This window comes from Papaver somniferum, chromosome 5, assembly GCF_003573695.1.
Source record: "Papaver somniferum cultivar HN1 chromosome 5, ASM357369v1, whole genome shotgun sequence".
Lineage (NCBI taxonomy): Eukaryota > Viridiplantae > Streptophyta > Magnoliopsida > Ranunculales > Papaveraceae > Papaver > Papaver somniferum.
In genome coordinates this window covers 89,052,240-89,067,062 of record NC_039362.1, presented here as the reverse complement: position 1 = coordinate 89,067,062, position 14,823 = coordinate 89,052,240, and the positions used below count along the sequence as shown (strand labels likewise).

At 35.6% G+C, this 14,823-nt stretch overlaps 2 protein-coding genes across 12 annotated transcripts; one reads left to right on the top strand and one right to left on the bottom strand.

Moving 5' to 3' along the window:
* Positions 1 to 23: 23 nt before the first annotated feature.
* On the bottom strand, positions 24 to 3,085 carry LOC113282160. 2 transcript variants are annotated; one of them, XM_026531108.1, is made up of 6 exons: positions 2,644 to 3,085; positions 1,704 to 2,106; positions 1,544 to 1,615; positions 1,390 to 1,452; positions 869 to 1,081; positions 24 to 707 (listed from the first exon to the last, which is right to left on the bottom strand). In XM_026531108.1, the coding sequence occupies exons 1-6, from the start codon at positions 2,976 to 2,978 to the stop codon at positions 96 to 98; spliced, it is 1,698 nt and encodes a 565-aa protein (XP_026386893.1). In that variant the 5' UTR covers positions 2,979 to 3,085; the 3' UTR covers positions 24 to 95. The 2 variants fall into 2 exon arrangements, with proteins under 2 accessions (XP_026386893.1, XP_026386894.1); XM_026531109.1 differs by having other exon boundaries at positions 552 to 707; positions 886 to 1,081.
* Positions 3,086 to 4,330: 1,245 nt separating this feature from the next.
* Positions 4,331 to 12,859, top strand: LOC113282158. Of its 10 annotated transcripts, none has more exons than XR_003326655.1 (5): positions 4,331 to 4,504; positions 6,431 to 6,801; positions 7,735 to 7,925; positions 8,164 to 8,250; positions 11,753 to 12,859. XR_003326655.1 is itself a non-coding variant. In XM_026531103.1 (4 exons), the coding sequence occupies exons 2-4, from the start codon at positions 6,626 to 6,628 to the stop codon at positions 11,758 to 11,760; spliced, it is 375 nt and encodes a 124-aa protein (XP_026386888.1). In that variant the 5' UTR covers positions 4,331 to 4,504; positions 6,431 to 6,625; the 3' UTR covers positions 11,761 to 12,859. The 10 variants fall into 10 exon arrangements, 1 of the variants encoding a protein (XP_026386888.1); XR_003326656.1 differs by lacking the exon at positions 11,753 to 12,859 and adding an exon at positions 8,457 to 8,697; XR_003326654.1 differs by having other exon boundaries at positions 7,735 to 8,250.
* The last annotated feature ends 1,964 nt before the right edge of the window (positions 12,860 to 14,823 follow it).

The window sequence follows — 14,823 nt, the reverse complement described above, 5'->3', positions numbered from 1 at the left end:
ACTCATCCCTTGGATCATCCCCCACGGTGGTAGTAGTCAAAAAGTTGAGGGGCTAGGGGGTCGAGGTGAGGCTAAAAAAAAATAAAGAAGCACAATTAGATAAAAGATACAAGTAAAAAGACTGTAAAAACCTGAATCCGTTCGAGTAGCCTTTGCTCCCTCTGGGAACTAGCAGGGGTCAGCGTAAGACACGGGTACTGTTGATATGATCGAACCCTGGAATGGTTTGAGGAAGGAGGTGTGTCTGATGGAACAAAATTTGATTCATTTTGCACTAAATCAAGTTCTGCATTCCCACCCGAACTAGCAAAATCATTTGGATGACTTCCGCTGATAACCATCCGTTTATTCTCAGTTTTTGCACCAGGGCTACAGAAAGGTTCTCTTCCTTTCTGTTCACTTTCCACTTTCTCAGGGGCGGACTCTTCGTTAATGGTCAAGGAATCTAACGGCAGCGTCTCCTCATCTGATTTATCATGATGATCCAGAACCTTTTTGCTTTGCGAGGATGGCTCAACTACATCGGCAACATCTGTCAGTTTACTCGGAAGAGTGGACAAGGAACTACTGAAGTTTCCAGATGTCCAAACTCGATAGAGCTTGGACTTATTGTGGCTCTCAGATTGCAGGTGACACCCAAACCTTGAGAACATGTTGAGAAGACGAATATAATATCTCTTATTACCAAGCCCTAGTCGCTTCAAGATCTGGTGTTATGCATTAAACAACAAAATTATAAAAGATTTAGCAATATGTTAAGGAAACTTTAAGAAACTAGAGGGAAAGCAGGGAAAATATAAGCATACATGTATACATGGAAGAAGAGAACAAAATTTGGTAAACTCAATTAACATAGATAACCACATGCCTCATTAATCGTTATACCCTTTGTTCCTTCGGCGGCAATCATATCATGCAGTTGATGCTCGATTGGAAGCTCAAAAATCTGTGCGCTTACTTGGCCTCTATTTCCAGATTTCACTTGCCGGTTTGAGTTGAAATCATCAGCTCCACATACAGCGTGTTTTGCCTCAAGTTGCTTCTGATTAAATTTTTTCAATAACTGCATACACCTTCCAACCTGCCAAAGGCAGAAAGACATCAATAAAGAATTTGATGCACACAGATAGAAAGTGAGAATGATGAGATAAACAAAGATAAAGCCTGGTTTGTTGTCTCGTGTCCAAAAATAAATAAATGGGGAGACCTCTAAAGGGACAAGTAGGTAAGGACATCATAAATGCATTAGAGAGAGAATTTTCAATAAGTTGTTTTCTGTTTTGTGATCTCCTAATCACCATTAAAAACAATCTCACAGACAACAGATAATGGATTCAAGAAGGATGTACACCGTGCTCATGAATTCCCAAAACATGGATAGTAGCTCACCTTCCCGTTCACTTCTCCATTCAACTCCTCAACAAGACCAGCATCTTTCAACCGTTTGCAGATCTGTAGACGCATTTCATAATAGGTAATAAAGTTATAAGAACACCTCAAACACAAAGTACAACAAGATTATTCAAAGACAGTATCAGCTCACGTTTCTCCAAGCTCTATGTCCGCGATCCCCCCGGTAACCAAGAGCCTGTTTAATATCTGAGACAACCAGTACCTGTATACTACAGAAAGAAAATCAGCAAAATTCTTGTGTTGAGGTCTTAAAGAAGGTTTACATGTACATATCTCAAATCTTTACTGACCTTGTCTTTGGCGACTTCAAGTTTATCACAAACAGCTTTCAACGCTGGTATATAATCCATTACAAGAACATCTTCAATGACATGATCTCCTATGGCCGCATCCCCATTTGAGGTACTTTCTTCCGCACGCTTTGGACTCTCCATCGCATCTCTTTTCGTGATTTCGAGTTTTTGTTGAGAACTTAAATGCTTAGCATAACGATGTAAATAAATCAAGTTGGTGTGGACAATGGAAGTGTTATTTGAGACACTTTCTCCCTCCATTGCAGATTCTTTTGTCCTTACCATAGTTGATTGCCTAACAACCAACCCTTGGCATTCCAAGTTCCTCACCACATAGAAAATATTATTTCCTTTCATGCCAAATTCCTTAGCAAGTTGACTTTGTGTTACTCCAGCACTTCTGCAAACACACTACACACGTTAAAAAAACATAACAGTTTTTCCTAGCATACCACAAACTTGTGACCATCGACAGTGAGATGACTGATGATCCATCTTCCCTATTACTCGACGAAATTGAAAACAACTCGATCAAAAAAATTCGATGTACCATAGTACTACATTGTTGTTTCTAAGGATCACCTTAGAACTCACATATAGTCATGTGAATATGTTGCAGATGCCAGGTTTCTACCCTTAATTGTAAGCACCGGAAGATAATTGGGAGACATAGGACACCCTCTTGTGGTGACTAATAATGACTCTTATTACTCACAACTCCTAGGCAAGAAATAACTACTATAATTTTTATTTTATTTTTGCCAATTTCCCTCTAGTTTGTTCCAATTTCACTACAATTTCTTCCAATTGCCTGCATTGTCCGTTGGAATTACGTCAAAACTTACGTCCGCACCAACAGCAGCCATTACTAGTAATTTTTTCAAATCAAATATGATAGTTGAAAAGAAAGACAGAATTAAAAGAGTTTGAAACAAACCTAGCACGAGCAAGTCTTTCAAGGTTACGTCTTTGAGGTACAGAAATACCAGCATCAGCAGCTTTAAGATCATAAAGACCAACAAAACTGTCTCTAAGATGTTCAGCAGCAACAATTCTCAACCCTAATTTCTCAGCTTCTTGAAAACAACAATTTTTTCCAAATGAAGAAATACATATAGATGATGATGATGATTTTTTAGTAACAGTAGTGGAAGAACCTTTGAATTCAAGACCAGGCATTTTAACAAGCCGATCATAAATTGTGGTTTTCACACTAGTATCACATAAACTATAAGACCAGATGAAGATAGAGTATCTTGTAATGTTGGCCATAAACCTTTGAGGAGAATTCCATTAATGCCTTGTGAACATATCTCTGTTACAGCTGCTGACACTATTGAATCCATTGTTAAAGAGGAAACATAAGAAACAAGAAGAAGGAAAAAAGCCTAAAGTGAAGTTGTCTTTGTCGCACAGGAAAATCGGGAGCGGGTAAACTAAATTCAGAGCCTGCCCTACCCGGGGTTGACTCCGTTTTCGTTTTCCTGGTGAGCAATATTGTCAATAGCGTCGCGGTGAAGTTATCACTGGATATAATGATAATGTCGCACGATTTAATGACTACCGTCAACGGCTAGTTCTTTTAAATTCATTGTTTTTCTCTTTCTCAATCTAATTTTTTTAAAATTTTCTCAAATGGCAGAGTTTCAGAGTCAATTTGATTCGGCAATATAGCTTGATTTTTGTGGAGTAGTACTTGAAGGTGTTGTTAAGAAGATATGTGATAGTTATAAAGAAATAAGTAAAAACAAAAAAGTCTTTAAGTTTTTGATGTTAACCTACTCAACCCTGCAGCTAAGAAAAGACAAAGAAGAGTTCAAAACAAGGAAAATCAAGGAAAAGCAAAATTGAACGCAAAGAAGAAGATAAACAAAAGAAACTCAATTCATGAGCGCATTGATTAGAAGTTATGTGAAATGAAGAAGATAAACAAGATGAAGAACATTGTCCCAGATTTTTATTTTTAAAATCTATATTTTAAATTATTATTGTCTAGTTTTATGTCTTGTAAAATGACTATTAATGATTAGTTTGAAGTTTAATGAATATGAAAATTTGACACGTATTGTTGAAAATTAAGCTTATATTCTATTATTAATTCAGTTTTACAATTTAATTAGAGTTACATTTTAATTTTAGCTAATAAAGTAAGACAAACATTAAAACTTAATACTTAGATTCTGGTTGACAATTAAGAAATTAAAACATAAATATTGGATTATATCTGGACAACACTCTTAAAATCTCAAAACAACTTCCAAATTAGAAGTCTTTTCCGTTGATGTGACGATATTACACACGAGACCTTTTGTAACAACCCAAAGTGTTTCTTCTCGGGTTTAACTTAACCCATTAGTCGAATTCTGCACCTTGAGTGCCTATAATGATATTCATGTATTTTTATCACTGAAGTTGCCTCAAATAATATGTGTTTGTGCCTAGATAGAATGGTTTATCTTTAACCAAACCTTGGGTGCACAGATAGAGCTGCATGCACCAAGACACCTCATATGTACACATGTTGAGTAGGGAAGGCATCAAGGGGCATTTCGGTAATTTCTCCTTGAGGTAAAATAAATATTGTACATGGAAAAGAAGAGGGGGGACGTTTTTTTCTTCTTTTTCCAGGGTTCTCTTCTTCCCCTCTCATTTTGCATTTATCACTAAAATTTCTCTATGAAACAAAATAATGAACTTTAGAAATTGTTCTTAAATGTTAAGAATCGAAGAGTATTATAGCTAGAGAATCATCATGCTATTGTTGTTGGAGAGCTCTTGAGGATGGAGATGCAATTGAGGTGGGGATTTTACAATGAAATTGTTGTTTAGCAAACTTCATGGATTTTCATCATGATTCATGTACTTTGGTTGTATGAGAAAATGGGTTTTAATTATCACCTTGAATTATTGATTTATGGGTTGAATTAGGTGAAACCTTAAATTAAAAATTTGGGGTTTTTTATCTAATTCAATGTTAAATCTTTAATTCTTAATTACTATTCAAGCATATGGGCTAGTGTCTTTAGTCTCTCTAAATGCATGTTTTAATTTATACTAATGCTCTATTACTTCTCCAAATTAGATATTTGTTGGATTTTGGTGTACATTGGTTTTTCATGCAATTTAATTAGTGTATGGCTAATGGTTTTAGTTGCATGAATTTAGTTATATTGATTATGTTATACATGTTTTATTCTCATATGACATGAGACTTGGTTAATTGGTGGGTTCACCAATGGAAGTTAGTGAAGATGAGAATTAGTTTTGCTAATCCTTGAATTGTCAGTGAATCTTTACAAGTGGACAAATGATGTATTTAGATTATGAAATGCATGCTATGAATGGTATATTTGTTGGGTTTGTGTGAGAATGGAAGGCATGTTCAAGAAGTGTATAAAATGGTTTGATTTCAAACCAAGAAAGTCTCTAGATTTTACTTTTCTAATGTATCCTATAATTGTTTGTTGAAATGTCTCAAAGAATTACTATTGGTAGCATGATTGTAGTTCCATGATGAATACCATGACATGGGTTAGCCTCGAGTTGAACAAGATAGTTATAGGTAATTATCCAACGACTTTAGGAAGCTATTTCTCGTCGATTTTGGATGAATGCCTAGGAAGATATACATACTTTAGTGTATGCAATGAAAAGCAACAAAATGATAAGTCTCCTACAATTGCACGGACAACCATTTCGGATGCCAGTTTAAGTACAGTTTTACTGGGATTTTGTGAATGCTTTCTTCACGAGAAATGTACGTCTCGGTCTTCTCTATAATTTGTTGAAACAACATGATGTTTGGACTTATAGTTTAGAAGTTATAGTTTGAAACGTACATGTAGTTGCAACTGATTTTTCATGAAGGCATCACCTTACACAGCCTTGTCTTGTGATTTTGAACCATTAACACTTTGAATTTTGAATGAGTTCCTTCTAGGAAGTTGTAGAGGGTCGTGAGAGCTTTCGGGAAAGGTGTAGCATACATGATTCAGTTCATTGAGTTAGGAGTTATCGCATTGGAAAAACAACATCTTGCTGCTGAAATTTCTGGAAAATGGCTTTGTAAGGATTTTTCTCATAGTGTGTTCTCATATTTTTGAACAACTTAGAGCACGAATTAGATCAGGACTTAAAACCAAGAAGTTTTAGATATTTATGAGAACTTTTCGGTGAAGAAAGGAATTAAGAGACTTTGTATTGCAATAAGGTAGATGTTTTTAACATGTAAAAGACTCTTGATACTGTGTGAGTAGGGAAGAATTCCTAAATAATTCTTATTTTCCAAGCATTTTATTTAGAATAAGAACCATGATAGGTCCTTGAGTTTGTTTTATTTTGTGAACATGGCTTATCCGTTCTAAATTTGGTATGTATGTGTGTATGGTTGTCGTCTTTGGTGGCACAGCCAGGTGAAATGTTAATAACGTGGTGTTTTTAATCTGATTATTGATAATAAAATATGTCATGAAGTTATATTTGAGTCATGAGATTGTCACTTATAGTCTGCATTCATAAATTGTTCCCACAATATAATAGTGTGGATGTTGCCTTTACTGGACATGTCAAAACATGATTACGGATGAGGAATATGTAATCATTTAGTGGATGCAATTGCCATAATAAAGGGAAGGAAGTATCCTTGTACAACCTATCATTTTCGTAAGATTTCTTGATAAATTTGTCTGTCGTATTCAATTTAATTCTTGAAATTGTGGTTGCAGTAATGGTAGGGAATCAGGGATTGCTAGGCTAAATGAAGAGGTTACTCCACTTATGCTAGCATACTAAATTACTTTGGTTTGTATATTTAGTAGTGGGTGCGAATGTAGAATTTATTCTTGATATTCATCCATTCATGACCTTATTTTTACGTAAATGAAATTATAAGAAAGTGTCAATCTAATGGTGCTTGTGGTATGGATGTTTTTTTTATAGTTAAAGAATGGAAGTGTTGTCCCGACAACCTTAACATAGTTTTCTTTTTTGGGATACTTGCAAAATGTAAATGTATGGCGGCATGTATAAAACAATTATATTCTACTGTTAAGTCTAAGCTGCGGGTACATGTACGGAGTTTAAGCTGCAGGTACAGGTAAGGACACGGATGTTTGACATATTTTCATTTGTTGGTGTTCTTTAACGTGATTATTCGTAAAGCAATGTGTGCGGCTAATATTATCCAATACTAGAGATAATTTCTGTTACTCTAAGCGATTCATACAAATCTGCTTGAGAGATGATTGCTATCCAATCGGAACAGATCAGATCATCTAGTAAGAGATAATTGCTACCATAATGAGTAGTTCTTATTATCTTAATAAATATGTGACGAACTACGGTCGTGCTTGATCCCTTCGAGCAACAGAAAGGGTATGTAGGCAGCCGCTATGCGGTTCAGCACAAATACGCGAGGTTATTCATACCATCTAAAATGGTTTAGTTGCCATTTTGTAGTTCATACCATCCATTTTGAGATGATTGTAATCTTGGCAGGAAGAGGTAGTTGTCGTATTAGTTGTTCATACTACCTAGTGATAGATGATTATTATCATCTCTCACTTTTGGCAACTGGCCGTGTAAATTATTTGAGTTGGCAACTGGCCATCTCTCATTTTTGGGCAATTCGCCCGTGTTAGTTTTGGCAACTGGCCATCTCTCATTTTTGGGCAATTGGCCCGTGTTAGTTTTGGCAACTGACTGTCTCTCATTTTTGGGCAATTAGCCCGTGTTAGTTTTGGCAACTGGCCGTCTGTTATTTTTGGGCAATTGGCCCGTGTTAATTTGGCAACTGGTCGTGTGTTATTTTGGGCAATTGGCCCGTGTTGATTTGGCAACTGGCCGTTTGTTATTTTAGGCAATTGGCCCATGTTGATTTGGCAACTGGACGTCTATTATTTTAGGCAATCGACCATCTCTTATTTTTCGAAATTGGAACCCTGGTCGAAATCTATGAGTGTTATGGTATGTGACATATGCTCATAGAATTATAACCTTAAGACTAATGAGATATTTTTACTGTGTGCAGGATTATGAATGAACACAATTTTTACTTGAGTGGCGTATCAGAGAGTCGGAGCTGTCAAAGCGGGCCGAAACCCGGTTCCTTGGAAGTCCAGATTCTCTGGTCCGTTACAGTTGGTATCAGAGCAGTTTCGGTTCAGACTGGACTGTGCGTATTGGTAACTCATCAGCGTTCTGCTCGTGCGGTGATCACTGGTAACATTCTTTACCTGTAGTTTTATTTTGAACTTCGGGACGAATTTGTTTTTAAGAAGTTAATGGTGTAACAACCCAAAGTTTTTCTTCTCGGGTTTAACTTAACCCATTAGTCGAATTCTGCACCTTGAGTGCCTATAATGATATTCATGTATTTTTATCACTAAAGTTGCCTCAAATAATATGTATTTGTGCCTAGATAGAATGGTTTGTCTTTAACCAAACCTTGGGTGCACAGATAGAGCTGCATGCACCAAGACATCTCAAATGTACACATGTTGAGTAGGGAAGGCATCAAGGGGCATTTCGGTGATTTCTCCTTGAGGTAAAATAAATATTGTACGTGGAAAAGAAGAGGGGATGTTTTCTTTTTCTTTTTCCATGGTTCTCTTTCTCTTCTTCCCCTCTCATTTTGCTTTTATCACTAAAACTTCTCTATGAAACAAAATAATGAACTTTAGAAATTGTTCTTAAATGTTAAGAATCGAAGAGTATTATAGTTAGAGAATCATCATGCTATTGTTGTTGTAGAGCTCTTGAAGATGGAGATGCAACTGAGGTGGGGATTTTACAATGAAATTGTTGTTTAGCAAACTTCATGGATTTTCATCATGATCCATGTACTTTGGCTGTATGAGAAAATGGGTTTTAATTATCACCATGAATTATTGATTTATGGGTTGAATTAGGTGAAACCTTAAAGCTAGGGTTCATGTTAAAAATTTGGGGTTTTTTATCTAATTCAATGTTAAATCTTTAATTCTTAATTACTATTCAAGCATAGGGGCTAGTGTCTTTAGTCTCTCTAAATGCATGTTTTAATTTATACTAATGCTCTACTACTTCTCCAAATTAGATATTTGTTGGTTTTTGGTGTACATTGGTTTTTCATGCAATTTAATTAGTGTATGGCTAATCGTTTTAGTTGCATGAATTTAGTTATATTGATTATGTTATACATGTTTTAATTGGTGGGTTCACCAATGGAAGTTAGTGAAGATGAGAATTGGTTTTGCTAATCCTTGAATTATCAGTGAATCTTTACAAGTGCACAAATGATGTATTTAGCTTATGAAATGCATGCTATGAATGATATATTTGTTGGGTTTGTGTGAGAATGGAAGGCATGTTCAATAAGTGTATAAAATGGTTAGATTTCAAACCAAGAAAGTCTCTAGATTTTACTTTTCTAATGTGTCCTATAATTGTTTGTTGAAATGTCTCAAAGAATTACTATTGGTAGCATGATTGTAGTTCCATGATGGATACCATGACATGAGTTAGCCTCAAGTTGAACAAGATAGTTATAAGTAATTATCCAACGACTTTAGGAAGCTATTTCTCGTCGATTTTGGATGAATGCCTAGGAAGATATACATACTTTAGTGTATGCAATGAAAAGCAACAAAATGATAAGTCTCTTACAATTGCACGGACAACCATTTCCGAGGCCAGTTTAAGTACATTTTTTCTGGGATTTTGTGAATGCTTTCTTCACGAGAAATGTTCGTCTCGGTATTCTCTATAATTTTTTAAAACATCATGATATTTGGACTTATAGTTTAGAAGTTACAGTTTGAAACGTACATGTAGTCGCAGCTGATTTTTCCTGAAGGCAGCACCTGACACAGTCTTGTCTTGTGATTTTGAACCATTAACACTTTGAATTTGGAATGAGTTCCTTCTAGGAAGTTGTAGAGGGTTGTGAGAGCTTTTGGGAAAGGTGTAGCATGCTTGATTCAGTTTATTGAGTTAGGAGTCATCGCATTGCAAAAACAACATCTTGGTGCTGAAATTTCTGGAAAATGGCTCTGTAGGGATTGTTCTCATAGTGTGTTCCCATATTTTTGAACAACTTAGAGCACGAATTATCTCAGGACTTAAAACCAAGAAGTTTTAGATATTTATGAGAACTTTTCGGTGAAGAAAGGAATTAAGAGACTTTGTATTGCAATAAGGTAGATGTTTTTAACATGTAAAAGACTCTTGATATATACTGTGTGAGTAGGGAAGAATTCCTAAATAATTCTTATTTTCCAAGCATTTTATTTAGTATAAGAACCATGACAGGTCCTTGAGTTTGTTTTACTTTCTGAACATGGCTTATCCATTCTGAATTTGGTATGTATTTGTGCATGGTTGTCGTCTTTGGTGGCACAGCCAGGTGAAATGTTAATAACGTGGTGTTTTTAATCTGATTATTGATAATAAAATATGTCATGAAGTTATATTTGAGTCATGAGATTGTCACTTATAGTCTGCATTCATAAATTGTTGCCACAATATAATAATGTGGATGTTTCCTTTACTGGACATGTCAAAACATGATTACGGATGAGGAATATGTAATCATTTAGTGGATGCAATTGCCATAATAAAGGGCAGGCAATACCCTTGTACAACCTATCATTTTCGTAAGATTTCTTGATAAATTTGTCTGTCGTCTTCAATTCAATTCTTCAAATTGTGGTTGAAGTAATGGTAGGGAATCAGGGCTTGCTGGGCTAAATGAAGAGGTTACTCCACTTATGCTAGCCTACTAAATTACTTTGGTTTGTATATTTAGTAGTGGGTGCGAATGTAGAATTTATTCTTGATATTCATCAATTCACGACCTTATTTTTACGTAAATGAATATAAGAAAGTGTCAATTTAATGGTGCTTGTGGTAGGGATGTTTTTTTTATAGTTAAAGAATGGAAGTGTTGTCCCGAAAACCTTAACATAGTTTTCTGTTTTGGGATACTTGCAAAATGTAAATGTATGGCGGCATGTATAAAACAATTATAGTTTACTGTTAAGTCTAAGCTGCAGGTACAGGTACGAAGTTTAAGCTGCAGGTACAGGTAAGGACATGGATGTTTGACATCTTTTCATTTGTTGGTGTTCTTTAACGTGATTATTCGTAAAGCAATGTGTGCGGATGATATTATCCAATACTAGAGATAATTTCTGTTACTCTAAGCAATTCATACAAATCTGCTTGAGAGATGATTGCTATCCAATCGGAACAGTTCAGATCATCTAGTAAGAGATAATTGCTACCATAATGAGCAGTTCATATTATCTTAATAAATATGTGACGAACTACGGTCGTGTTTGATCCCTTCGAGCAACAGAGAGGGTACGTAGGCAGCCGCTATGCGGTTCAACAAAAATACACGAGGTTATTCATACCATCTAAAATGGGTTGGTTGCTATTTTGTAGTTCATACCATCCATTGTGAGATGATTGTAATCTTGGTAGGAAGAGGTAGTTGCAGTATTAGTTGTTCATACTACCTAGTGATAGATGATTATTACCATCTCTCACTTTTAGCAACTGGCCATGTAAATTATTAGAGTTGGCAACTGGCCATCTCTCATTTTTGGGCAATTGGCCCGTGTTAGTTTTGGCAACTGGCCATCTCTCATTTTTGGGCAATTGGCCCGTGTTAGTTTTGGTAACTGGTCGTCTCTCATTTTTTAGGCAATTGGCCCGTGTTAGTTTTGGCTACTGGCCGTCTCTCATTTTTGGGCAATTGGCCCGTGTTAGTTTTGGCAACTGGCCGTCTGTTATTTTTGGGCAATTGGCCCGTGTTAATTTGGCAACTGGTCATGTGTTATTTTGGGCAATTGGCCCGTGTTGATTTGGCAACTGGCCGTTTGTTATTTTAGGCAATTGGCCCATGTTGATTTGGCAACTGGTCGTCTATTATTTTAGGCAATCGACCATCTCTTATTTTTCGAAATTGGAACCCTGGTCGAAATCTATGAGTGTTATGGTATGTGACATATGCTCATAGAATTATGACCTTAAGACTAATGAGATATTTTTACTGTGTGCAGGATTATGAATGAACACAATTTTACTTGAGTGGCGTATCAGAGAGTCGGAGCTGGCCAAGCGGGCCGAAACCCGGTTCCTTGGAAGTCCAAATTCTCTGGTCCGTTACAGTTGGTATCAGAGCAGTTTCGGTTCAGACGGGATTGTGCGTATTGGTAACTCATCAGCGTTCTGCTCGTGCGGTGATCACTGGTAACATTTTTTACCTGTAGTTTTATTTTGAACTACGGGACGAAGTTCTTTTTAAGGATTTAATGGGGTAACAAGCCAAAGTTTTTCTTCTCGGGTTTAACTTAACCCATTAGTCGAATTCTGCACCTTGAGTGCCTATAATGATATTCATGTATTTTTATCACTGAAGTTGCCTCAAATAATATGTGTTTGTGCCTAGATTGAATGGTTTGTCTTTAGCCAAACCTTGGGTGCACAGATAGAGCTGCATGCACCAAGACACCTCATATGTACACATGTTGAGTAGGGAAGGCATCAAGGGGCATTTCGGTAATTTCTCCTTGAGGTAAAATAAATATTGTACATGGAAAAGAAGAGGGGGGATGTTTTCTTTTCTTTTTCCAGGGTTCTCTTTCTCTTCTTCCCCTATCATTTTGCTTTTATCACTAAAATTTCTCTATGAAACAAAGTAATGAACTTTAGAAATTGTTCTTAAATGTTAAGAATCGAAGAGTATTATAGCTACAGAATCATCATGCTATTGTTGTTGTAGAGCTCTTGAAGAATGAGATGCAATTGCGGTGGGGATTTTACAATGAAATTGTTGTTTAGCAAATTTCATGGATTTTCATCATGATCCATGTACTTTGGCTATATGAGAAAATGGGTTTTAATTATCACCTTGAATTATTGATTTATGGGTTGAATTAGGTGAAACCTTAAAGCTAGGGTTCATGTTAAAAATTTGGGTTTTTTTATCTAATTCAATGTTAAATCTTTAATTCTTAATTACTATTCAAGCATAGGGGCTAGTGTCTTTAGTCTCTCTAAATTCATGTTTTAATTTATATTAATGCTCTACTACTTCTCCAAATTAGATACTTGTTGGATTTTGGTGTACATTGGTTTTTCATGCAATTTAATTAGTGTATGGCTAATCGTTTTAGTTGCATGAATTTAGTTATACTGATTATGTTATACATGTTTTATCCTCATATGACATGAGATTTGGTTAATTGGTGGGTTCACCAATGGAAGTTAGTGAAGATGAGAATTGGTTTTGCTAATCCTTGAATTGTCAGTGAATCTTTACAAGTGCACAAATGATGTATTTAGCTTATGAAATGCATGCTGTGAATGGTATATTTTGTTGGGTTTGTGTGAGAATGGAAGGCATGTTCAAGAAGTGTATAAAATGGTTTGATTTCAAACCAAGAAAGTCTCTAGATTTTACTTTTCTAATGTGTCCTATAATTGTTTGTTGAAATGTCTCAAAGAATTACTATTGGTAGCATGATTGTAGTTCCATGATGGATACCATGACATGGGTTAGCCTCGAGTTGAACAAGATAGTTATAGGTAATTATCCAACGACTTTAGGAAGCTATTTCTCGTCGATTTTGGATGAATGCCTAGGAATATATACATAATTTAGTGTATGCAATGAAAAGCAACAAAATGATAAGTCTCCTACAATTGCATGGACAACCATTTCGGAGTCCAGTTTAAGTACATTTTTACTGGGATTTTGTGAATGCTTTCTTCACGAGAAATGATCGTCTCGGTCTTCTCTATAATTTGTTAAAAAAGCATGATGTTTGGACTTATAATTTAGAAGTTACAGTTTGAAACGTACATGTAGTCGCAGCTGATTTTTCCTGAAGGCAGCACCTGACACAGTCTTGTCTTGTGATTTTGAATCATTAACACTTTGAATTTGGAATGAGTTCCTTCTAGGAAGTTGTAGAGGGTTGTGAGAGCTTTCGGGAAAGGTGTAGCATGCTTGATTCAGTTCATTGAGTTAGGAGTTATTGCATTGCAAAAACAACATCTTGGTGCTGAAATTTCTGGAAAATGGCTTTGTAGGGATTGTTCTCATAGTGTGTTCCCATATTTTTGAACAACTTAGAGCAAGAATTAGCTCAGGACTTAAAACCAAGAAATTTTAGGTATTTATGAGAACTTTTCGGTGAAGAAAGGAATTAAGAGACTTTGTATTGCAATAAGGTAGATGTTTTTAACATGTAAAAGACTCTTGATATATACTGTGTGAGTAGGGAAGAATTCCTAAATAATTCTTATTTTCCAAGCATTTTATTTAGTATAAGAACCATGATAGGTCCCTGAGTTTGTTTTAATTTATGAACATGGCTTATCCATTTTGCATTTGGTATATATGTGTGTATGGTTGTCGTCTTTGGTGGCACAGCCAGGTGAAATGTTAATAACGTGGTGCTTTTAATCTGATTATTGATAATAAAATATGTCATGAAGTTATATTTGAGTCATGAGATTGTCCCTTATAGTCTACATTCATAAATTATTTCCACAATATAATAGTGTGGACGTTGCCTTTAGTGGACATGTCAAAACATGATTACGGATGAGGAATATGTAATCATTTAGTGGATGCAATTGCCATAATAAAGGGCAAGCAGTAACCTTGTACAACCTATCATTTTCGTAAGATTTCTTGATAAATTTGTCTATAGTCTTCAATTCATAATTGAAATTGTGGTTGCAGTAACGGTAGGGAATCAGGGCTTGCTAGGCTAAATGAAGAGTTTACTCCACTTATGCTAGCCTACTAAATTACTTTGGTTTGTATATTTAGTAGTGGGTGCGAATGTAGAATTTATTCTTAATATTCATCCATTCATGACCTTATTTTTACGTAAATGAAATTATAAGAAAGTGTCAATCTAATGGTGCTTGTGGTAGGGATGTTTTTTTTGATAGTTAAAGAATGGAAGTGTTGTCCCGACAACCTTAACATAGTTTTCTGTTTTGGGATACTTGCAAAATGTAAATGTATGGCGGCATGTATAAAACAATTATAGTCTACTGTTAAGTCTAAGCTGCAGGTATAGGTACGGAGTTTAAGTTGCAGGTATAGGTAAGG